The sequence below is a fragment of the Nerophis ophidion genome, linkage group LG08 (assembly GCF_033978795.1).
Source record: "Nerophis ophidion isolate RoL-2023_Sa linkage group LG08, RoL_Noph_v1.0, whole genome shotgun sequence".
Taxonomy (NCBI): domain Eukaryota; kingdom Metazoa; phylum Chordata; class Actinopteri; order Syngnathiformes; family Syngnathidae; genus Nerophis; species Nerophis ophidion.
The window spans coordinates 70689914-70715896 of NC_084618.1; the positions used below are offsets into that span (position 1 = coordinate 70689914).

Here is a 25983-nt window from a genome sequence, read left to right on the forward strand (position 1 = left end):
GTTGTTGCTCCCATTTTTCATGAGATCAACTCAAAGATCTAAAACTTTTACGTGATGTGAATTATATTTATACATGTACATAGTGAAACCCATTATCTAAGTTACATTTAAACCAGTGTGGTTGGCACTGGGAGCAGGTGGGTAAAGGTGTCTTGCCTAAGGACACAACGGCAGTGACTAGGATGGGGAAGGCGGGGATCGAACCTGGAACCCTCAAGTTACTCACACGGCCGCTCTACCAACCAAAACACACCGCCACTAAATAAAAAAAAAAAATTGTATTCCTCCCAAGTCTTGTTCACAAATGTGTCCAAAACATAGATTTAGTGAGTGTTAGTGAGCATTTCCTCTTTGCCAAAATAATCCATCCCGCCTCACAGGTGTGGCATATCAAATGCTGATTAAACAGCATGATTATTGCACGAGCGTGCCTTAGGCTGCCCACAATAAAAAGCCGAGCTGAAATGTGCAGTTTTATCTGACAGATGTCGCAAGTTTTGAGGGAGCGTGCAGTTTGCATGCTGATGGCAGGAATATCCACCAGAGCTGTTTCCTGTGAACTAAATGTATTTTTTTCCATCATTAGCTTACTCCAAAGTCGTTTCAGAAAATTCGGCAGTACATCCCACCGGCCGCACAACCGCTGACCACGTGTAACCGAACCAGCCTAGGACCACCAAATCCAGCATGGTCACCTACATGACCATCTGAGAGCAGCCATCTAGACAGCTGCTGCAACAATTGGTTTGCATAATGTTGCATCTGGACCAGATATTCCTCTTGCTGGGAATTTAAATTGCTGGTCACCCCCAAGTTCTTTTTATGACACAAAAGCTAATTTTAAATGAATTCCAGACAGAGTAGGTATTCTGACATTTTATTCCAAAGCTTTGGGAGACCAATCTATGAACAACACCTTCAAATCGCATCGCCCAAGTTGATCTGACAATACTACGGAAGTCTTGCCTTTTTCCCTCCGCCACTCGCCCCCACCCACCGGAACGAATACACATGTCTATTGTCCACCTTAGCTGGGCACAGGATGAGATAAGAAGGGAGTATTGCTATTCCTCACATTCCTAAAGCCAAGGTCGTCTACAGTGTACCATCGGTCAGGAGATAGGGAAAAGATAAACAAAGTACAAGATGGAACACTAGATATTTCAAAGATGACTATGGAACAAAAGAAACTACTTAAAAATATGTATATATGTAGATATCTATCTCCGTCAATAACCAGAGAATTTTTGCACAAACTGTGAGGAACCGTCTCAGGGAAGCTCATCTGCATGCTGGTCGTCCTCATCGGTTTCTCAACCTGACTGCAGTTCGTCGTCGTAACCGACTTGAGTGGGCAAATGATCGCATTCGATGGTGAATGGTTGGAGAGGTGTTCTCTTCATGGATTGATCCCGGTTTTCACTGTTCAGGGCTGTGTTGCGTTTATATTTGTGTTCAGTATAGCAACCAACACTATGGTCACAGTTGTAATTGTCACAAAACACACAATTTAACTCTCTACTGCCATCTGGCGGCTAAAGCTGATAATGGAACAGCCCACTTAGTCACATTTCATGTGTCAGGTAAACCGTGACGAATGGGGCCAATTGAATCCCTTCACCTCTGTATGCATATATTGTTTCCATAACTGTCACAAAAATAAAAACAAGTTACAAATACTTGCTCAATCCATCCCATAATTTTACTCCAGATATATATTTTGGTTCAGATTCTATCAGCTTGATAACCTTTCTGCTTATTCGATTATTTGGAAAAAGCGCAGAAATATTTTTGAAACTTTATTGCACAACAAAACAAAAGACATAAGCAAAACAGAGAGTTGTCCAAAAGGATTTAAAAACACAGACTTTGACGGAGTTTCATTACCGAGGCGGCGGGCGGGAATAAAGACACCTTTCCACCCGGCCAAGAGAGGACCGTCGCTAATCTTCTGCCTTAAATAGTTTCTTAAAAGGAATTAACTCGATGCAATCTTGTTGCCGCCATGACAAGTCATGGTGGCGATGAAAGAGAAAAGCAGCAACATATTAGACTCAAAAGTCAGTTATTGGAGTCCAATGGAGAATAACTGTGTTGCCAAATGAAGTTATACATGATTCTTATATGGTTAAAAGCAGAACGGAGTGACAACAATATTTAAAAACATTAAGTTTGTCCTATGATTATGTTTCTTCCAAACAAGCCGGAGCTTATCATCCCGTCACTCACACACCACAGGGGGAAAAAGTCTAAATATGTGTTTTTGGAGATTGTAAGATGTCGTCCAAGAAATATGTCCAAAACAGGTTCAAAACAATATTCAGGGTTGTCACATGATTTTTTTTTCATGATAATTGAAGGTATAAATAGAAAGATGATCCCTATTATCAGGGTTATATTTAACAATATTAAAAAAAAACAAGAACTTTGAGCCAAGACCATCAAAGAAAGTTCAAATAAACAAATAATACCTTTACCTATAAAAAGAGCAAATACTGATTAAAGTTGCCCTAAAAAGATGGAAGCTCACTGAAAAACCAACCCAAAAATAAATATGACAAAAACAAGCACAATAAATCACCTTGTGAAAAACAAAACAAATAAAGCAGAAACTCAAGTATAGTCAATCTTTGGCATTTAAATACCATCATTTGGACTTCACAGACCAAAAATGCTATTTTAACCTGATGAATGATATCTTAATTGTTACCTTCTCATGATAAGCCTGCCTGGCAAAAATGAGATTTAAAAAGAAAACGAGTGTTTGATGATTACGTGCTGCAGGCTGAGGGCGCTCAGGCCAAGCAGAAGTCGATGTGAGCCAGCAACTCGCGGTGGCGGCTGGTGGGGTAGTGGACGCGACAGTTAGGACACTCCAGGAAGCTCTCGTCCAGAAGACCGCCGGATTTGGAGGGCGACGTGGGCGAGCGCGGGTCGTCAATGGCCAGCCGCTCCAGCTTGCTGTAAGAGCTGGGCTCCGAGAAGCGGCTGTTGGGCTGCTTCTAAAAAGAACACGGACAAAAAGGGTAAGTCAGATGTCAACATTTTACATCTTTTCTAGGATGTAAAAATAGTACATACTGAAGACTCCAGCTTGGCGATCTGATCACGGGCCTTGCGGAGCTCCTTGAGGACCTTGTGAAGCTGGTGTTGGACGCTCTGACGGTCCAACTTCTCGTTCTCAAAGTCTTTAGCCGAGAGTTGGATCTGTGCGGGGCGGTAGGAACCACAAGACATCATATATTTTCACAGTGGACATTTCACATTTAAAGTAAATGTACGGATTTAAATCTGAGGAAAAGATAAAGTATAAGACTTTATTTTTTTTATTACCCCAAGGAAAAGTATATCTGAATATTCTTATATTTCAATCTGGAGATGTATTCAATCCAAACCAACAGTTGCCGACTTCTTCTTAAGAGAGTTAGCTTAGTTGGGGTTTTTTTCAAGAGGAAAAAATCCTTTTGAGCACAAGCTATATTAGTGTGTTGCAATATTTACATTGTGGATTGTCACTGAAAGCATCAAACCTATGAATGTGGAGTTACTTACTAAACAAAAAAAGGTGAAATAACTGAAAACATGTTTTATATTCGGGCAGCACAGTGAAAGAGGGGTTAGTGCGTCTGCCTCACAATATGAAGGTCCTGGGTTCGATCCTGCGCTTGGGATCTTTCTGTGTGGAGTTGGCATGTTCTCTTCAGGTACTCCGGCTTCCCCCCACTTCCAAAGACATTTAGGTTGATTGGCAACACTAAATGGTCCCTAGTGTGTGAATGTGAGTGTGAATGTTGTCTGTCTATCTGTGTTGGCCCTGTGATGAGGTGGCAACTTGTCCAGGGTGTACCCCGTCTTCCGCCCGAATGCAACTGAGATAGGCTCCAGCACCCCCCGCGACCCAAAAAGGGATAAGCGGGTGAATAATGAAAAATGGGTGAATATTTTATATTCAAGTTTCTTAAAAAAAAAAAAAACACCCTTTGCTCTGATTACTTTTTCGCACACTCTTGGCATTCTCTTGATGAGCTTCAAGCACACCTGTGAAGTAAAAACCCTTTCAGGTGACTGACCACCTCTTGAAGCTCTTTGAGAGAAAGCCAAGAGTGTGCGAAAAGGTAATCGGAGCAAAGGGTGGCTATTTTGAATAAACTAGAATATAAAACATGTTTTCAATTATTTCAACTATTTGTGTTAAGTACATAACTCCACATGTGTTCATTCATAGCTTTGATGCCTTCAGGGACAATCGACAAGGTAAATAGTCATGAAAATAAAATAAAAAGCATTGAATTAGAAGGTGTGTCAAAACTATTGGCCTGTACTCTATATAGTAGTACGACATACATGTATTTTGTACAATATAACTTTTGTATCTATAGGGGTACCAATCAAATACGATATCAACACGAATCGATATAACAGTCTTTTAATACTTTGTAGTGTGGCATGTTAGAAAAGGTGTGATGAAGTGAAATTACTCAGACGAGAATAGGAAGTATGAAAAACACTAAACTTAAGACCGATTGATGATTTTGACGCAGAGTGTTAATTTGTTTTCGGGCACAATAAGTCATGAAGTGAAGCTCGTGACACAGTTGAAGGATCCGGACACGTTTGTTACAGGATACTTTCTAATATGCTTCTGCCTTGTAGACTTTGCATATGTAAGTAATAAGCAAATATGTTTATATTGACAAATGTGCTGTTTTAAAATGTTACAATACAATTAGGGACACTTATTACATATGTTTAGCTTGTGTGCTATTGTGTGCTTAGCTGCTGCTTGACTGCTTGTATTGGAGCTTATATCGAAGATTTTAGATGAAAGCCGATATCATCCAATACTTATTTTCTTGTGTGTGTGTGTGTGTGGGGGGGGGGATACCGTATTTCCTTGAATTGCCGCAGAGTGCTAATTATTTTAAAACCTCTTCTCACTCCTGCGCTTACCAAAGGCATGCGGTAAAAGTAAGCATGCGCTAATGATTATTTTAAAACCTCTTCTCACCCCGGCACTTACCAAAGGCATGCAGTAAAAATTTGAGTGTGATGTAAGCTTGGACTTTAAAGCCTACTGAATAGCTCTTAATCTTCTTCCCTTAATGCAATTTCAAATTACCGGTATTGAAATCAACCTCCTCCATTTTGAAAATGATGACAGGGGAAGTGTCACTCGCGACGTCACGAGTTTGACCAGGCGGTAATACTAAGCATGCGCTAATTATTTTGCGAAGAGAGTTTGACCCGGCAGTAATGCAAGGCAGGCGCATACCATATGCCCTGCAGCAATTCAAGGAAATACGGTATATTTGATATCAATATTGTATCGACACGGCCATAAATATTTTTACCGTAATTTTAACGTCCTGGTTGCGGCTAATGTAACAAGAGCAACAATGCTATTTTGCGCGAGCATTTTTACATCATTTAAAATAACTTTCTGGCGAGACCGGTGGGAGCATGAACGTCAACGTCATCGTAAAGCACAATGGAACACACTGCATAAAAAAGAATGACTGTGCATGTGAGATGTGTGCTTCGTATTTTTTGTATTTATTTAATCTATTTATCTTAGTACCATGTTCTTATGTTTTTTATGTGTCGTTGGGAATTTGCACTAAATGAGTTTGCTTGCAATTTTGTTGTATAATGACAATAAAGATCTATTCTATTATATTAGATCAGTGGTTCTCAACCTTTTTTCTGTGATGTACCCCCTGTGAACATTGTTTTAATTCAAGTACCCCCTAATCAGAGCAAAGCATTTTTGGTTGAAAAAAAGAGATAAAGAAGTAAAATACAGCACTATGTCATCAGTTTCTGATTTATTAAATTGTATAACAGTGCAAAATATTGCTCATTTGTAGTGGTCTTTCTTGAACTATTTGGAAAAAAAGATATAAAAATAACTAAAAACTTCTTGAAAAATAAACAAGTGATTAAATTATAAATAAAGATTTCTACACATAGAAGTAATCATCAACTTAAAGTGCCCTCTTTGGGGATTGTAATAGAGATCCATCTGGATTCATCAACTTAATTCTAAACATTTCTTCACAAAAATAGAAATCTTTAACATCAATATTTATGGAACATGTCCACAAAAAATCTAGCTGTCAACACTGAATATTGCAACGTTGCATTTCTTTTCACAGTTTATGGACTTATATTCATATTTTGTTAAATATTTTGTCAATAAATATATTTATAAAGGATTTTTGAATTGTTGATATTTTTAGATTTTTTTTTTTTTTTAAATATCGCGTACCCCTTGGCATACATTCAAGTACCCCCAGGGGTACGCGTACCCCCATTTGAGAACCACTGTATTAGATATACAGTAACTATTGAACATGAATAAAATCAAGAGTAATATTACTAATTCAGTGTTAAAATTTGAGTAGTGGAAAAGTTGGGCCCGAGGTGAAAAGGTTAAGAACTCCCGACCTAGTGTACGTTGTCGAAAAGAAGGACTGGAACTAAAATTATTCGTTGCTTTGTCTGTCATTTTTATATATAAAATAGGTGTTTTATAAATAAAATGAGAAAATATTAGCCATATTGACATTCATGTGTGTATATTTATAAATTGTGATGTATATTGTTATTGAAACATAAAAGGATATTAGGATATACATTTTTCTGTTCATATTTGTTGCCTGTTCATACAGCATGTAGCGTCTTAGTGATTGAGTGCAGTCGACATTTAAGTCTTGGTTAGTTGGGGTCTCACCTGCTGCTCCAGTGCTGCAATCCTCCTCTGCTCTTCGCTTTGGTTCAGGAGAGATTTCTGCAGCACGTTGACCTGTCAAGTCAAGTCAGCCCATTTCAATTTAACATTTAACCATCTCTTATGATGTGCGTGTTGACTGGTGCTAAACAAGGCTGAGAGGTCACTTGAAGCAGAAGTTCAGCCGATCTCTTCCTCTCCTCCTCCAGTCTTAAATCCACGCTCTCCAGCTCGACCCTCATTCTGTCCACACGCTCCGAGGACACCTGCCTCTCCTCAGACGCAGCATGTCTGTATAGTACACGTAAAAAACGTGGAGACAGTAGGGGTCAACTTCTTTCACAGAGCTTGACGAAGTGTGCAGCAAGCACCTGTTACTGAGGCGCTCCGTCTGCAGCTGCATCCTGGTCTCTTCCAGCTCTTTGCTGCGCTCCTTGCACTTCCTCTGCAGGGACGCCAGCTCGTCACATTTGTCGTCCAAGCGTCGCTGCAGCACAGACATCTCCTCCTGCAACCTGGCGACCTGCTCGCACTGATGGTGCAGATCACCCTGACTCCGGACGTTCTGCACAGGCATTGGGTAAATATTAGTTTTTTGTCGTTATAAATTATAGAAAAATACTCACAAGATTATTTTAAGTGCAACACAAACTGTTAAATAAGAAAATTATTCCCTCTGCCAGGTTATGTTTTATTAAACGTTTTCGTGCAACAATTAGTGTTGCAATGTTTTTATAACCACTTTATGAGAAAATAGGTTTTATTTTTTTGTGATTGTAAAAAACAAACACTAATTTATTTGGTAAATATTATAAATATGGATTATTTATTGAAATTAGAATCCACGGTTTTCTGCACATGGCTTTGTTTGTATTCACTTATTAGCTGTATTTTATTTTAGGTATTCTCAAAATGTTTAAAAAAAACAAAAAAAAACAATCATTCTTTTATTTTTAATAAATTACATAAATCTAAAATAATTATACATTCATTTGTACTAAATTATGTATATTAAATCAACAATAATTCAAAACGTTTTAAAAATGTAATTAACCTTAAAACCATGTGTGTCAACTGCCATAGAAAAGACATCAAATTCAGTCCAGATCTGATCCACATTTGGTACCAATGTAGCTTGATGAATCCAATTTAAAATGTTATTCTTCTCGTATCCACTTCTACTATTTTTTTGGATCCATAACACAATTATGGATGTACCTGCTCCTTCTGGGTTTGGAGCTCCTGCTGTGTTCTCTCTAGCTGATCTCTTTGCTTCTCCACTTCCTTCATGAGCTGCGCTTCCTTCTGCGAGTTGTCAGCCGCCACCTCCTGTGTGGGCGTGTCCTGCTGCTTGGCCCGGTTGAGCTGCTGCTCTAGCTCGTGCGTGCGGGCCAAGACGGACTGGACGAAGGCCTCTCGCTGCTGGTCGTACAGCAGCCACTGCTGGTTCTTCTCCAGCGCCTGAGTGGAGGAGATGCTTCAGAACTTCCTAATGCTTGAGATCATGTGATGAGTCGGATTGAAGGTGATCGTACTCACATCTCTCAGCTGGTCTTGTACCACCACCAGGTCTGCAGGGGGCGCTTGTCCGTTCTAATCACACAATAACAGAAAGTCAACCATAGAAAACCACCATTATTATTGCTAGCGACTAGAGGTTTGGGAAATAACAGATTTTTAAATGTATCGCAATCCGGCCATGGATGATTATAAGATTGATTATTAGTAAACGTCAATAATCGGTGTATTTATTGTAAACAAAATAATTCAGACAGTTTTAAAATTCGCAGTGAGCCACCTACCCAAGAGCTGCAACAAGCTCCTTTATCATAAGGCACTTATGTTCCAGTTTTCTACAAATTTCCATGAATTTAATAAATGTGATAGGAATTTCTTTTCAAAAATATATGTTTTAAAAGTTGCAAGAGATAAAAGCTTATTAGTGAAACGAAAATAAATGTAAAACAGCATCATTATACATAAATTAAATATGCAATAATAATCGATTTTTAATCGAACGTTAGCTCCTGAATCATATTTATAATCCACTCGTGAGGTTTGCAGAAGATTCCCACCTCTACTAGCGACATAAATAATTTTTCCATTTAGGCCAGGTGTGTGGCGCTAATCAGCTGAGGCTGTAGGCAGCTTCCTAATTATTTAAAACAATATATATAATAGCTGTTTTGGCTAAAATGCACTTTAAATATCACAGCTTTACTACATTGCAGATTAATATATATATTTTTTTTATTTATTTATTTATTTTGACTAAATTAGGTGTTAAATTAGGTTTTATTTATGCATTACAAGGGTTACAGTGCAATATTCGTCTCATGTTCTATAGTTATAATGTGGGAATTGATAAAGATATTCACCAAGCAGGACTTGTTTTCGGGTTCAATGTGAACCATGCTAACAACATAGGGTGGATAATCTTGGCACTATCTGCACTGCAACAACCTCGAGTTGAACAACCTTTTGATGGACTTCATCTTTAACTTCTGCCCCATTTATAATACATCTCCACATTGCTGAGACTTTGACTCAGGCGGTGTCAAAGGTCAATAGCAAACGTAGCATCGGACATTCGGCGCAACACTCATTGCTAACTAAGACTATTATCAGCCATCGCCAGCTTTCTGGGCAAAGTGGGGATGAATTCTCTTTGCCATTGTGGAATGACAAAGCAGGACACACAAACTGCTAAAAAGGATTTAATGCTGACAAGTTACAAAGCTAACAATTGTAGCTGCCACTATTAACCAAGTTTTTGCAAAAGAACACACGCCGGTGGTTTCAGCACATGGAGGCCCAGTCGTAACTTGGAGGAATTACCCAGGATGTGAAAAACTATTTCCACATAGTGGCCAGCTGACGGGTATAACAATGACACTTGGAGAAGTCTCAAGGCTGAAAGACTGTAATCTACAGTGGAACACACTCAAGGATGTTATATTGGGTGAAAGGAGTATAAAGGTGACTATATGTTTTTTATTTATTTTTCTTCTTAGAGGGCTCCAATAGTGTAACAAAAACTTATTTAAAAGATTGAAATCATTATTTATGCTCAAACTATGAAAATATTCAATTTATGAATAATCCTACTTCCTGTAAATCTGTTTGTCTGGTGCTTGTTAACCGCGATAAACGAGGGACAACTGTATAGAGTATCTACCAGCTTTATGTATCTATCCATGTGCTTCAAAATGCCACAACTCAGCTGTTGGTGTGACACTTGTGCACATTACACTTTTGTACTGTTGTTTACAATGTTTTTCTCTGTGGGTTAGCACACAGGGTATAAACACAAGAATAGGGCCAAAGATAACTAGCAGAAGTTTATCTTAATGTAACTGGTTTTGGCACATCGCCACAGCAAAATTATAGCCTCCACACATCAAAAATAAGGGTTTTTACATGAAAAAAAATTAATGTAATATAATTTGTTGTAGACTGCAGAAGAATTCACACAAAGTCAGACCCTATTTCTAACCTTTCTTGCCATTTTATGCTAACGACCGACCCGATTCCTACATTATTCCCTCCTGTACACAGGTCTATCTTCGTGCTTCCCCAGGCAAACAACACCACTTCCTCGTTCTCCGTCAAACCCCTTTCAGGCACGGGTGATACGTTCGCAATCATGTGAACAATAAACATCAAATCAAAATCACACAAACATAAAACATTACCACGAGCAGGTTGTTGCAGTATGAATGGATATATGTTATTAGCGCACTATTGACTAGTGATGCACAAAAAAAATCGGCCAAAAAAAGACTGAGAAACGTAAGTGCTGGATGCAGGATGTTGTGATGATGTAAGCAACGCGCGCAGGACAGCCTGCAGTGGAGTCAGCATGTCTGCGATGTGGACGTACAGTAACTGTAATACATCCCAGAAATACCCGCGGACAAAGATCTACAAAATGTGCAAATATCAAGAGGCAGTTGCGGCTTTGACGGAGAGACAGTCTAACTGGAGCAGCAACGCGAAGGAAGTGCGACGTCATGCTCGCTGCAGCTTGCCTCTCATCGCGGACATCGAGGGACAGAAATACTCTATAAACATGAGTACAGTCTATAATAACACCAGAAAAAGATGCTAAATTTGTTGCTTGTGGAAAAGACAACAATTCTCCAGACATCTGAAAAATTCCCAACAAAGCACATTGTACAACAAGCAGCAACAATTATGAAAATGGAGCTAAACGATATAAAACAAAATTATTAATACTAATTTATCTAGAAGAAACGCTAAAGTGAAAAACATTTCAAAGGCTTCTTATTGGACTTATCTGAACTCGTAAGTTTTAATTTAGAGGCTCCCTACAGTTCCTACACAAACCGCGACTCTCTTCTAACAGCTTCAAACCCTGTCAGATGCTCCTATTTATTGAGGCTATGTGTAGATTTTGTACACTTTTACGACCCCCAGGGCATGCGCTTTCTGGACAGCCCTCTCTTCCTCATCCCTTTAGCGCAATAATTTCACATGTCTAATACCACCGGATGTCTGAGCCCCGGTGCAAACCCTTCACGGCACTGTCACAACAGGCAGCATCTAAATGATCATCTGTGCGCCAGGGCTGCGTGAGCTCTCCCGGCCTTGCGGACAAGCAGGGTGAGCTTGTCAACTTTCACCCTCTCAGGTGGATTTAAGAAGACGCACGCACATACACACACACATATATATACATCCCCACAAATGCTAATCCAACTAGTAGCTTTCGTGTATCCAAGAAGGACACAAGGAGAAAGGGTGTAGGGTCGGTGAGTGAGATTATGGTTATGCAAATGCAGCAAACCCGGAAGGTGGAGGGCATACCTAAGAAGTGGGTCATAATAGATGTTTGTAGGAATTTCAATATAAATAGAGCAAGAAAAATCTAAGCATTTTATTCAAATCTGATATTTAATAAGAAAATAATTGTTTTACTCCTTTATTTGTTATTACAAATACTATTGCTTCAAAGCCAGCCTAAGTCAAACAGTACCACCTAGTGGCCGTAGCTATAACTGCACATGGAAATTGTTATATTAGTGAAATAACTAACGAACAGGGTTACATATTAGGTGTAGTAGTGAACGGCTGAATATACATACACAAAAAAGGATCCAGGGAGTGTTAAAAGGGGCTATAATATGATGGATTGACGTACCCCAGTTTGTGTCTCCAGTGTCTGGCAGCGTGCAGAAACAGTGGCGAGCTTGTTTTTCAGGTTCTGCGTCTCCTGCGACAGATTCTGGAACTGCACGTCTCTCTGCTCCGCATCCTTCCGCCGCTGGTCCAGCTGGGACTGCAGAGCCGCCACCACCTAAAACAAAGCCATTAAAGGTCAGCAAGTATATGACGGTCCTTATAATAAAGACCATCAATCATTTTTCTTAATTGATTAGTTGGTTCTATTAATCGGCCCTGCGATGAGGTGGCGACTTGTCCAGGGTGTACACCGCCTTCCGCCTGATTGTAGCTGAGATAGGCACCAGCCTCCCCGCGACCCCCAAAGGGAATACGCGGTAGAAAGTGGATGGATGGATGGTTCTATTAATCGAGTAATCAAAATACTTTAAAGCTTCAATGCATATTTTACGGAAATGGTTGAAATAAACAAACATGTTTCCGCTTGCCATAACCTTCATTTTTTTGTTGAATAAATGCACGTTATCAACATTTAAATTGCACAGTGCATTCATAAAGATATAAATAAACTCTCCGCTGTTCACCGCCACACAGATCACTGCACCCACACACCACCGCTTTCATGTGAGCTCCAATAAAGTTATTCCCGTCAATGTGGCAATAACAGTGGTTTTATGACAGTAGTAGTTTCAGATCACATCACCTGATTTCATATCGTCTGTGCATAGGGCATATTATGACTGGAAATGTGTTTGTGGAGGAAGGAAAGGTCACCAAAAGTCGGATTGTGTTGTAGCATTATGACATCAGTTTATGTGACAGTCAGTGCAGCTGATGTCATTTGCGGGCATATATTACATGTTTCGGTTCAAAATGGTCCCCATAGGGAAAGAAAGAAGAGTTATAACAAAACAATTTAGCCTTCCAGTTTTCATCGACAGGCACCAGGCGCTACTTCTATGGTGACATTACAGCTGTGCAGAAGTTTTCTAATCATAAATAACTAAGTATAAAACACATGGTTTTATGCTACAAAAATATAAATAACTTTGCAAGACAATGCACTGTACTAAGGGTTGCAGCTATTGATTATTCTAGTAATCGATTAAATTATTTATTGGTTTTCCAGATTAATCGAGTAAGCAAATACAACCCTTTATTGCCTTGATGCATATTTTAGGGAAAATAGTTTAAATAAAAAACGATTTGTGTGCCTGGCATAACCTTCATTCTTTTTTTCCCTAATAAATGCACATCGTCAACATTGAAATTACAATTTTAACATGTATGCATTGATAAAAATAAAATAAAAAATAAAAATGTGCTGTTGTTGGCCACCACACTGATCACATCACCCACACACCACGGTTTTCATGTGAGCTCTATTAAAGTTTTGGGCACACCACTTCAATCTGGATTTTATAAATGTTTATTAAGTATACTCAAACGAGTAATCGAAGCAACAAAAATATAAATCAAAGTTTTTTTCTACTCCAATTAATCTTATTCTAATTCTAACTTCATCTTTACAGATCTATTTGATAGCAGCTGTATCTTATGGAAAATAAATCTAAATGAATAGAACACAACTAATGTAACATTACAAGAATTAAAGTAAAAAAATTCGACAATTCTAAAAAACATTACAAAGTAAAAGTTGTAAAAAATTTTACAGTAATTTTATTTGGTAACATTTTTGCGCAATAAAATTGTTTTGTGGAGAAAAGACAACATAAAGTTTGCAAATTTCTGAGAATAAAGTTGAGAAAACATTGCATTTTCAGAAAATATGAGATTAAACGGTACAAGAAAAGGTTGCAAAGTTGTGTGAACATTGTCTTTTTAGGAAAAACTTCTTCATATCTCCATGACTAAGTTGTACACCATGAAATGGCTTCATGGTTCACACAACGCTATAAATATTACAATAAGACTGTTACGATACAAATAGTCACCATGTACCAAGACGAAAGTCGTGAAGTTAGGTGGCTATTGTATTTTTAAGAAAAATGTCCTCTCATGACTATTAAGTGAGAATAAAATTGCTGTGTTAGAACTTTTGTTATAAATATTATAATAGGAATACTACAACGAAAAAGTTGCCATAAAAAACACAAATATATTTGAAATTTTGAATTTTACGAAATAAATATTGTATTCTTGAGGAAAAAAATGTTGTTGAATAATTTCAGATTTTTGAGAAAGTACGTCGCAACATTTGGAGAATAAAAAATAAAATGTATGAGAATACTGTATTTTGGAAAACACTATCTTCATTTACAGGAAAATACTGTACATATAAATAATATTGCAAGAATAAAAGTTGTATCATTAAGAGAATAAATTAGTAACATTAAGAATCATATTGTTTTGAAAACATTGTTTTTTGTCAGAAAAAACTTGTATTCAATGTGTGTTCAAATGTGACTAAAGTTGTGGTATTACAAGAATAGAAGTTGTAATGCCAAGGAAATAAAGTTGCATTTTGTTTTTTAGAAAAATGTCTCGGATATAAGTTGTAATGTTAAGGGAACATAACTATTGATCCAAGATGACGGCATGCACGGTTGCAGCGGCTCACGGCTCTCCTCTTCAGTGCTATTCTTTGTTTTTCTACTTCTTTCTTACCTGTGCGTGCACTAAAATGTTTTTCCTGTAAACACATAGAACATAAATCGATCTCAGAACTGGACCGTGCACATTAACTCCTTTTGCACTATTTTTCTTTTTCTTTTCTTCCTATGTTTTGCATATTTTTAGACCGTCACAGTGATACTGGAGTTGCTTTTAATTTCATTGTACCTGGCCGTAGTGTGTGAATGTCAGTGTGAATGTTGTCTATGTTGGCCCAGCAATGAAGTGGCGACTTATCCAGGGTGTACCCAGCCTACCACCTGAGTGCATTTGGGATAGGCTCCAGCACCCCCCCGACCCCGAGAGGGACAAGCGGTAGAAAATTGATGGCTGAATGGAAATTAGTGTGTTAGGAGAAAAAAGTTGTTTACATTGAGAAAGTTGCAAGATTACAAAAATGTTAGCATGTTAGGAGGATAAAGTTGTTTATGTCGAAAAAATTTGTAGTATTACGGAAAAAGTTAGCATGTTATGAGGTTAACGTTTATGTGGAAAAAGTTGTATTATTAAGAAAATAACTGTCATTAGGGCTGCAACAACTAATTGATAAAATCGATTATAAAAATAGTTGGGGATTAATTTAGTCATCGATTCGTTGGATGTATGCAATGCGCATGCGTGTAGGCTTTTTATGTTTTACCCCCCTAAACCTTTATTTATAAACTGCAACATTTACAAACAGCTGAAAAACAATAATCAAAATAAGTACAAAAACAGTACAAAACAGCACTAGAGCGGCGCTGCAGCTACGTCTCATGTGGTGGCAGTGAGCCAGCCAATGATATGTCATGTGCAGCTCACGTGACCACGCCATCTCCTTTGTTGGAAACATTCGAAAAATGGCGGAGGGAAACAGTACGGATAGTTCAGCGGAGAAACATCTCGAGGTTATTGCTTCAATGGAGAAAAGTGTACGACCTAAGTCGTCAAAAGTGTCGGAAGACTTCAAAGAAGACATTTCCTGCAAAACGTGCAGCATGGATATCGCGTGGCACGGAAGGACACCATTGCTTTGGCAGCACCAGAAGAGGAGCCATGGATGAAGGGAAGAACTCATGGTATGTAACTTTTTTAAGTCCATAGTCCGAGTATATTGATCCGTTGTGTCCGTCTTTGTGTGTTTTTAATCTTTTGTTAACGAGGAGATTTTTTTTAAGGAAGCGCAGCAGCAACTGTTGTGTATTAACTTTGAGAGTGTTAGGAACTTTTTGGATAGTGCGGTGACTTCATTTTCTGTGTTGTTTTGAGTCGCAACAGGCATTCATAAGTTCAGCTTTTTTATGAGTAACGTTAACGTTATGTCTTTGTTGCAACGCAGGGCTGATAATGTGTCTCCGGCACATTTGACTCCGTTTTGAGAGAGAAAACGCACGTTTACCAATTTGGAAATAAACGTAACAGACATAAATATCTCAGGTTGGTTTTATAATGGATCAATGTAGCTATGAAAATCTATTTACACTTGAGTGACGCTGTAGTATAACTAATCGTTATGAAGGTGCTGGAATATTTCATGCTATGATTCAGAGGTAGCCTAAAGTGTATCCTTTATTAGTCAGAACAGAAACGTGTACTATATCTGATCCAGTTTTGATCTGATGAGTTACATTTCTGTGTTGTTATTGGTGTATTCTGCAACTCCAATGCCAATTTATTTAATTTAGCAGTTTTTTTAATGTGGTGGCATAATTGTCTTTTATGTCAGAAATCATTAATTAAATCAACTGGGTATGTATTGAGTTACATGTAAATGATGCTACTATGTACGTTCATAATATGATTTCTCTCATTTCAGAAAGAAACAAGCCAGCATTAGAGACTTGGTACAAAGGAAGGATGTGCACACCACGGCAAGCGTCAGCACTGACTGATGCTATCCTGAATATGTTGGTAACTGACATGAGGCGACTATCAATGGTGGAGGATGAAGGTTTTAGACAAATGATTCACATCCTCAACCCCGGTTACACTCTTCCCTAGAGGAACCATTTTACCAAACTAATGGAGAGGAAGTACGAGCAGACATTCCATGCAGTGTAGACTGACATAAAAGCCACCCGGAGCAAAATTGCTCTCACTACTGATGTGTGGACAAGTGTAGCCTACCTTGGCAATACATGCCACTACATTGGAGACGAATGGAACAAGAAGTCAATCTGCCTTACGACCATGCCACTAGAGGAAAGGCATTCAGCACCAAACATTGCAGAATGGTTGGAATAAGTAATAGCCAGGTTTGAAATTTTCTAAAAAATTGTAACACTTGCCTTGTTTTATTTGGCAAGTCGAAAGGACATTGTGCCAGTATGCTGTTTTTTAAAATAAAGTATTGGAAAGGATAGAAATGCAGTTTGTCTCTTTTATATGATTATCAATCGATTAATCGAAGTAATAATCGACAGATTAATCGATTATCAAATTAATCGTTAGTTGCAGCCCTAGCTGTCATATTAGCCGAAAATAACTTTTTGAGGGAAAAGTCATGTTATAATGAGAATAAGGTAAAATTTTAAATACCATATTTTCCGGACCATAAAGCGAACCGGATTATAAGGCACACTACGGATGAATGGTCTGTTTTCGATCTTTTTCATATATAAGGTGCACCTTATATATGAAAACCTATATATAGGGTGCATTAAAGGGGTCATATTATTCTATTTTTTTTCTAAAATGAAAACACTTCCTTGTGGTCTACATAACATGTAATAGTGGTTCTTTGGTCAAAATGTTGCGTGGATTATGTTTTACAGATAATCTTCAAGCCGCTTTCTGACAGTCGATCCAGGATGCGCCGTTTTGTGTGCGGTCTTATTTACGTGGCTCACCTTCGACAGCATCTTCTCCCCGTCATCTTTGTTGTAGCGGTGTAGCGTGCAAGGACGGGAGTGAAAGAAGTGTCAAAAGATGGAGCTAAATGTTTTAATGACATTCAGACTTTACTTAAATCATTAACGGAGCATCATCTTCTCATCCGGAAACAACAACAACGCCGGAAATGTGTCCCGTGAAAAACCATCCGACCGGAACTCTCTAATAACTAAAGTTCCTTGGGTGAATAATGTAAACTCAATACACCGATATGTTTTAGCGCTTTTATGGCGGGTTTACTGACAGATATAAGTAAGTACTTTACACTACTTTATATTAGAAATGGCAACATCGGAGGATGAATGTCTCATAACAAGAAGATAGAGAAAAAGAAGAAGCTTATCGACTACGGTGTGGCACGGATTACAAAGGCGGACGCGCACAATTTTTTCGGACTGATGCAGATCTCTAATACAGATCAGCAGGTACCAGTAGGTAAGAAAAGTTGCTTTTGCATAATATTGCGAAACAAAACACCAGAGAGTGTCTTACCTTATCCACACACTATAATAATACTCGTATGTTGAAGCACAGTACAATCCATCAAACGGTGTGGCTTCATAGCTTACCAAAGTCGTACTAAAACATTTTAATAGATTTTTGAGGGCCGTGTGTAATGTTCTATATTTTCAATGGAACATACAAAATGCTATCTACACGCATCTGTTGTGTGTGACTGCCATCATAGTTAAGCCTACACGTATCTCTCATGTTTGACTGCCATCTACTGGTCACACTTATCATTACGCCATGTACCAAATAAAATAGCTTCAAAGTCGGTAAGCAAAACCAGAATTATTCCGCACCGGGTTATAAAGGCGCACTGTCGAGTTTTGAGGGGAAAAAAAGGATTTTAAGTGCGCCTTATAGGCCAGAAAATACGGTAAGTACATATCACAATTCAAACAAAGAAAATCAGCAGCTGACCTGCCATATACAAAATGGGGCATTATATTTGTTGAAAACAATTTGTCAGACTGCATAGATCTTTCTCAGAATTAGATATAAATTACATTTACGTGCTCATTAAAGCTCATGATGGCGTGGACGTCCTAAAAGATGACATTTCAATCGTTTGACAACTTTATATAAAAGCGTAATTGGACAGTTCTGCATGTTTTCATCGTATACATGCCTCGCCGCCTTTAGCCGTCAGCTGCTGCCTCACAGCTTCCAGCTCTTGCTCTTTGACCAGCAACTGTTGATTGTTCCTCTCTCGAAGAGTCTCTAGCGAAACAATTCTCTAAAAAAAAATAATTAAAAAAATTAAAGAGGTAAGGTTAAAATAGTGGTACACGTCACACACAATGATAGCTATGACATTTTCCCCACTCACTTCCAGCAGCTTGCTTTTGTCCGAGTCAGGCGGTCTTATGTGTCGCTTGGCCAGTTCGTCAATCTTCTTCCTGAGATGAGCATTCTCTCGCCTCACCTTCTCCACCTCCGCCTCGGCTTTAGAGGCAGAGTTGCTGGATTTGAAGCCTAGTTTGGCCACCAAGTTGGATGTCATTGTCGCTTTCTTGGTTGCGAGGGTTGAGCCGCTATAAAGGGAAACATTTAATTTAGTCTTTATACAGGCAAACTAGAGTTGGGAGAATACATCGCAATATCAATATAATCAATACCAAGGTAGCATTGGTCTTTGGTATCAGATTAAAGTACCAATGATTGTCTCACAAACACACAAGGTGTGGCGAAATTATTCTCTGCATTTGACCCATCACTCTTGATCACTGACGGTTTCAAATGTTGTAAAAATGCATAGAATAAATATCAAATTTTCAAAATTTCTGTCAACAAAGATTTGCTTCAGCCAGCTACACATAGTTATTTTGATAGTAGGCTATTATATGCACTTAGGTCATGTGTTGCCCTCATTATTACACTTATATACGGCTTTTCATCTTGCGGCTTCAGACAGATTTGTTTTTTGTATTTTTGGTCCAATGTGGCTCTTTCAATGTTTGGGTTGCCGACCCCTGAGATAAGGCCACATTATATAATTAATACAAACCCTTTTTCCATATGAGTTGGGAAATTCTGTTCGATGTAAATATAAACGGAATACAATGATTTGCAAATAATTTTCAACCCATATTCAGTTGAATATGCTACAAAGACAACATATTTGATGTTCAAACTGATAAACACTTTTTTTTTTGCAAATAATCATTAACTTTACAATTTGATGCCAGCAACACGTGACAAAGAAGTTGGGAAAGTTGGCAATAAATACTGATAAAGTTGAGAAATTCTCATCAAACACTTATTTGGAATATCCCACAGGTGAGCAGGCTAATTGGGAACAGGTGGGTGCCATGATTGGGTATAAAACCAGCTTCCGTGAAATGCTCAGTCATTCACAAAAAAGGATTGGGAAACGGTCACCACATAGTGAACGAATGCGTGAACAAATTGTCAAACAGTTTTAAAACAACATTTCTCAACGGGCTATTGCAATAAATTTAGGAATTTCACCATCTACGGTCCGTAATACCATCAAAAGGTTCAGAGAATCTGGAGAAATCACTTCACGTAAACGATAATATAACGGACCTTCGTTCCTTCAGGCGGTACTGCATCAAAAAGCGACATCAGTATGTAAATGATATCACCACATGGGCTCAGGAACACTTCAGAAAACCACTGTCAGTAACTACAGTTTGTCGCTACATCTGTAAGTGCAAGTTAAAACTGTACTATGCAAAGCCAGAGCCATTTATCAACGACGCCCAGAAACGCTGCCAGCTTTGCTGGGCCCACTCTCAGCTAAGATGGACTGATGCAAAGTGGAAAAGTGTTCTGTGGTCTGACGAGTCCACATTTCAAATAGTTTTTTGGAAACCGTGAACGTCGTGTCCTACGGACCAAAGAGGAAAAGAACCATCAGGACTGTTCTAGGTGCAAAGTTCAAAAGCCAGCATCTGTGATGGTATGGGGGTGTATTAGTGCCCAAGGCATGGATAACTTACACATCTGTGAAGGCACCATTAATGCTGAAAGGTCCATTCAGGTTTTGGAACAACATATGTTGCCATCCAAGCAACGTTATCATGGATGCCACTACTTATTTCAGCAAGACAATGCCAAGTAACTTGTCACAACAGCGTGGTTTCATAATAAAAGAGTGCGGGTACTAGACTGGCTTGCCTGTAGTCCAGACCGGTCTCCCATTGAAAATGTGTGGCGCATTATGAATCCCAAAATACCGCAACGGAGAACAACTTAAGCTGTACATAAAACAAAATGGGAAAGAATTCCACCTGAAAAGCTTCAAAAATCTCTCTTCAGTTCCCAAACGTTTATTGAGTGTTGTTAAAAGAAAAGGTGATGTGACACAGTGGTGAACATGCCCTTTCCCAACTACTTAGGCACGTGTTGCAGCCAGGAAATTTTAAGTTAATTATTATTTGCAAAAAAAAATAAAGTTTATGAGTTTGAACGTCAAATATCTTGTCTTTGTCAACTGAATATGGGTTAAAAGGATTTGCAAATCATTGTATTCCGTTTATATTTACATGTAACACAATTTCCCAACTCACATGGAAACGGGGTTTGTACACTACCAATCTCTTCATCTTCCATCTATCCAATTTACTACCGCTTATTCCCTTCGGGGTCCCTGGTGCCTATCTCAGCTACAATCTTCATCTTGGGAACAATAATTTAACAACGTACTCAGTCACTTATTTAAGAACAATAATGTAGTTGCGTAAGTACACATGTAAAAATATCTAACTAGGTTAGAATGGTATTGAGGTACACCCAAATAGAACAGACATCATACACCTGTCATTCATCGCTAGTCTACGTTACAAAACACAAAACAGGCTCGGCAGGCTGTTCGCTCTTCAAAATAAAAACTATAAAATCTTGTGGTCTTCAAAAAAAAGCTTACTTACGAGAGGAATCGATGCTTTGACGTCAAAATGATCTTTTGTTGTGTCAGGAAGGAAGACCGTTCCCTTGCTTTTCGCTTCCTGAAGTTTGAATTACAGCGCCGTGACGTCACTTCCGGTGACAACGCTTCCGCAAAATTGAGGCGGTGAAACACACACGGTTTGAAACTTTAATCGACATTATTGCGACATAACTGACTCAAATGAGTAGGTTATATGTTTTATATCGATGCATTACAAACGACGTATTTTTTCCCCCTAAACGTCGTTAATGGTGAGTAGCACCGGGCTGCCCCTGACAAAGAATGAAGTGCACACACGTCTCTACTTGATATTCTGGTTATTCTGGATGGATCCCCTTTTTTTGCAACATTTCTTTACAAACACCTCCGTCAGTTTAATATATCATGTAGGAAACACATGCTCGATGCCGCACAATATTGTAGTAAACACAGCCAGCTATCACCACAAAGCACATACATTATATTCTCTATAATTAACCGCCTGTATAATTTCCTTTCTGACAGTACCAACACTGCCTGAAACCTCAGCATTGTAAAATGGAGACGAATGTGCGCCCATTTGTTCACTCTATAATTAACAATAGTCCATTTGTGATGAATCTGTGGGAGGGGACGTGTAGCTTTGTGACACTGCAATGCATTTTAATGCGTGGATTAAAACAAAAGCTTGGGCAATTTAATATGTCTTGCAAAACAGTGTGGGGGGAATTTGTTGCAAACATGACCTTAAAGGCCTACTGAAACCCGACTGATAGTTTATATATCGATGATGAAATATTAACATTGCAACACATGCCAATACGGCCGGTTTAGTTTACTAAATTGCAATTTTAAATTTCCCGCGAAGTATCCTGTTGCGAATGTGGCGGAATGATGACGCGTGCGCGTGACGTCACGGACTGTCAGGAAATATTAGCTCAGCACCAGTTACGGCTAAAAGTCGTCTCTTTTCATCGCATAATTACACAGTAATTTGGACGTCAGTGTTGCTGAATATTTTGCAATTTGTTCAATTAATAATGGAGACTATAAAGAACAATGCTGTTGGTGGAAAGCGGTGTATTGCAGCTGTCTTTAGCACCGAGACACCGCCGGTGTTTCTTTGTTTTTAACAGAGCGGTCAAGCGAACATGTTTTTCTACGTCAACCAGCATGTTTTTGGATGGGAAGATTGTGATATATATCTTACCGGAGACATCATTGGATTATTCGGCCTCCTGCAGTAGCTGTTTAAAAGGCAGCTGTGAGCTTGGCTCTTCGGCTTCTCTCTGAGACACTGCGTCTTCACCGCAGCCATTCGACCTCGAAGTATGTCTTTACAATCTCACTAAAACACTTTGAAAACAATAAGCAGATAAGGGATCTTCCAGAAATATCCTAGTAAACGCTCACACTGCCGCCGCCCGTAGCCGTCGCTTTTTATTTTATTTTATTATTATTTTTTTTTTTCTAGTCCTTCGCTATCAATATCATCATCCACAAATCTTTCATCCTCGCTCCCATTAATGGGGAAATTGTTGTTTTCTCGGTCCGAATAGCTCTTGCTGCTGGAGGCTCCCATTAAAAACAATGTGAGGACGTGAGAAGCCCTCACCCTTGTGACGTCATCGTCAGCGACTTCCGGTAAAGGCAAGGCTTTTTTATCAGCACCAAAAGTTGCAAACTTTATCGTCGATGTTCTCGACTAAATCCTTTCAGCAAAAATATGGCAATATCGCGAAATGATCAAGTATGACACATAGAATGGACCTGCTATCCCCGTTTAAATAGGAACATCTCATTTCAGTAGGCCTTTAAAACAAAAGCTTGGGCAATTTAATATGTTTTGCAAAACAATGTGGTGGGAATTTGTTGCAAACATGACCTAGGACAGGGGTGTCGAACTCATTTTAGCTCAGGGGCCGCAAGGAGGGAAATCTTTTCCCAAGTGGGCCAGAATGTTAAAATCATGGCATGATAACTTAAAAATAAAGAAAATTCCTGGTTGTTTTCTTTGTTTTACTTTGGCCAAAAATAGAACAAACACATTCTGAAAACGTACAAATCACAAATAATCCTCTGGACAAAACACTTCAAGTTTGCTGAAAAGTCCGAGAAAATTGGTGCAGTTTCTAAAACACAATGAGCTTAGGGACGGCGTGGCGCAGTGGGAGAGTGGCCGTGCGCAACCCGGGGGGCCCTGGTTCAAATCCCACCTAGTACCAACCTCGTCATGTCCGTTGTGTCCTGAGCAAGACACTTCACCCTTGCTCCTGATGGGTGCTGGTTGGCGCCTTGCATGGCAGCTCCCTCCCTCAGTGTGTGAATGTGTGTGTGAATGGGTAAATGTGGAAGTAGTGTCAAAGCGCTTTGAGTACCTTGAAGGTAGAAAAGCGCTATACAAGTACAACCCATTTATTTATTTATTTATTTAGACTTGGTCTCAGTGTATCTACAAAGCCAGGATTGAACTTTAAGTCACAGTCTTTCTGTCATAGTACAAAAAACACAACATGTAAACTCTTCTCGGTATCAAATACATCCTTTGTTATGTCCAGAAACGGAGGTAAAAACTATTCAAAAGGGTTACGTTTTCTCGTTTTTGACAGACACATTATGGGGGAGTATGGGAGACATAAAACGGCAGGTTTTAAATTTCATTTGGGTCGAGGGCGAGGAGCTGCAATAAATAAATAAATGATAAATGGGTTGTACTTGTATAGCGCTTTTCTACCTTCAAGGTACTCAAAGCGCTTTGACACAACTTCCACATTTACCCATTCACACACACATTCACACACTGAGGGAGGGAGCTGCCATGCAAGGCGCCAACCAGCACCCATCAGGAGCAAGGCTGAAGTGTCTTGCTCAGGACACAACGGACGTGACGAGGTTGGTACTAGGAGGGGTTTGAACAAGGGACCCTCGGGTTGCGCACGGCTACTCTTCCACTGCGCCACGCCAACAAAACTTTACTCCGTACCTCTTTCTAGTCCTAACAAAATTGCTGTTGTGACATCCAGTGGAAACGTTTAGAACAGCAGTTTCTTTAATTAAAAAAAATAATGCGGCACATTTTAATACTTGGCAAACACATCACGGCGGCTGGATAAAAGCTGTCCGGGGGCCGTACGTTTGACACCGCTGCCTTGAGAAAAACCATAAATGATACATAAGTGAGGTTATATATATATATATATATATATATATATATATATATATATATATATACTGTAGTGTCACACTGGGGCCTGCATCTCGCTTTCAGTATAAAGAGTTTTCAATTCAAATAGCAGTATTCTGTATTAAGAGACAAAAAAGGCATCTGGTTCATGCCCTCGTTAGGACAAGATGTTGCATACTCCGTATTCATTATACAGCATACAATAAACTATATCTATCCTATGAAACATCATTAGCCATGCGTGGGCATGTATTCTTTCAGTGAATCAAGTATAAAAGCAATGTATATATATAAAAAAGTCTTTATGGTTCAGATAATTTTTTTTGGTCTTTTTTAGCTGAAGCCTGAGCGAGTCTCCTTTTGTGCACTTCACTGTTCTGGATTTTTTATAATGTCGCCTTAGCTTCTTTTTATTTTTTTTTTGTACAATAACAGCACACTGCAAAATACTTTCTCTCCCCCCCCTCCTAGGTGATTTACCTTATCTCACCCACTGTAGTCACAGGACACACACTCATGCATTCACTGTTGAATTATGGGGTAGGAAATTATAAGACGTTTTTGCGTTCGAAACAATATTGTTCTTTTTCCAAATGTCGAAAAAGTGTCTTAAAGGGGAACTGCACTTTTTTTTTTTTTTACATTTTGCCAATCGAACATTTTGCCAATCGTTCATGATCATTATGAGAGACAAGAAGACGGATGTATATTTTTTTTCAATATTTTCAAAGTCATGAATAAAAGACAGCTTACAGAAAAGCCAGTGGGAGGTACTCTTTTCTGCCCATAAAGCCCTCTAAAAACATCCAAAAAGCACCAAGAATACTCCATTTATATTCAGTCACTGGAATTTTAACCACATATTACTGATATTGTTATTATAAGCGCCAACACAGACAAACTATTTTTAGCGGCTCTTGTTGCTGCTGTGTTGTCATTATCAGCTGGTGAGCTGCTTCCTCGCGTCGGAGCTTGTGAAAGTTATTCTAGATCATAAATCATGTGTTACGGCTCAAGCTGCTGCCGCCACACTGCCTGTTGTGCGCTCCTATGAGCACGCCCACGGGCGTTCTTCTCCTGCTGCGGCCAAGCCTCTGCACACAATCAGCAATCAACACACCTGCCGCTGATGAGAGCTCCACGTCCTTCATACGCCAGTGCCAGAATGTAGCTACTTGTCTTCGTACAGTAAGCTCTACATGTCTCTAGCTCTCCTCGTCTTTGTGCTTCCTTGTTGTCAGTGTTTCCCTTCCTCTGTGCTCATTATGTCCTGTCCTGTGTCGTCACCCTGTAGTTCCTCTCCGTTCCCTGGTTTCGGGCTGTGTGTCTCGTCTCCCCGGATTTCTCCTTGTCTTCTTGCTGACTCCCTGGATCTCGACCTCTTGCCTGGACATGGACTCTGACGCCTCGCTCCTGCCCCTGACCTGTTGTTTGCCCACGGACCTCCGAGCCTGCCTTGCCCGTTCTGGACTTCCGCACCTCTCACAACACGCACCTTCAACATTGTACGGTAAAACT

The 25983-nt window shown here is 39.2% G+C and overlaps 1 protein-coding gene across 1 annotated transcript; it reads right to left on the bottom strand.

The window, feature by feature from the left end:
* Positions 1–1786: 1786 nt before the first annotated feature.
* Positions 1787–21437, bottom strand: cep55l (centrosomal protein 55 like). Its single transcript, XM_061909595.1, has 11 exons — positions 21283–21437; positions 18717–18921; positions 18516–18623; positions 11895–12050; positions 8270–8323; positions 7949–8191; positions 7102–7295; positions 6898–7021; positions 6734–6805; positions 3082–3207; positions 1787–3002 (listed from the first exon to the last, which is right to left on the bottom strand). Exons 2-11 carry the CDS (start codon positions 18888–18890, stop codon positions 2796–2798), a joined length of 1458 nt encoding a protein of 485 aa, XP_061765579.1. The 5' UTR covers positions 18891–18921; positions 21283–21437; the 3' UTR covers positions 1787–2795.
* Positions 21438–25983: the final 4546 nt, after the last annotated feature.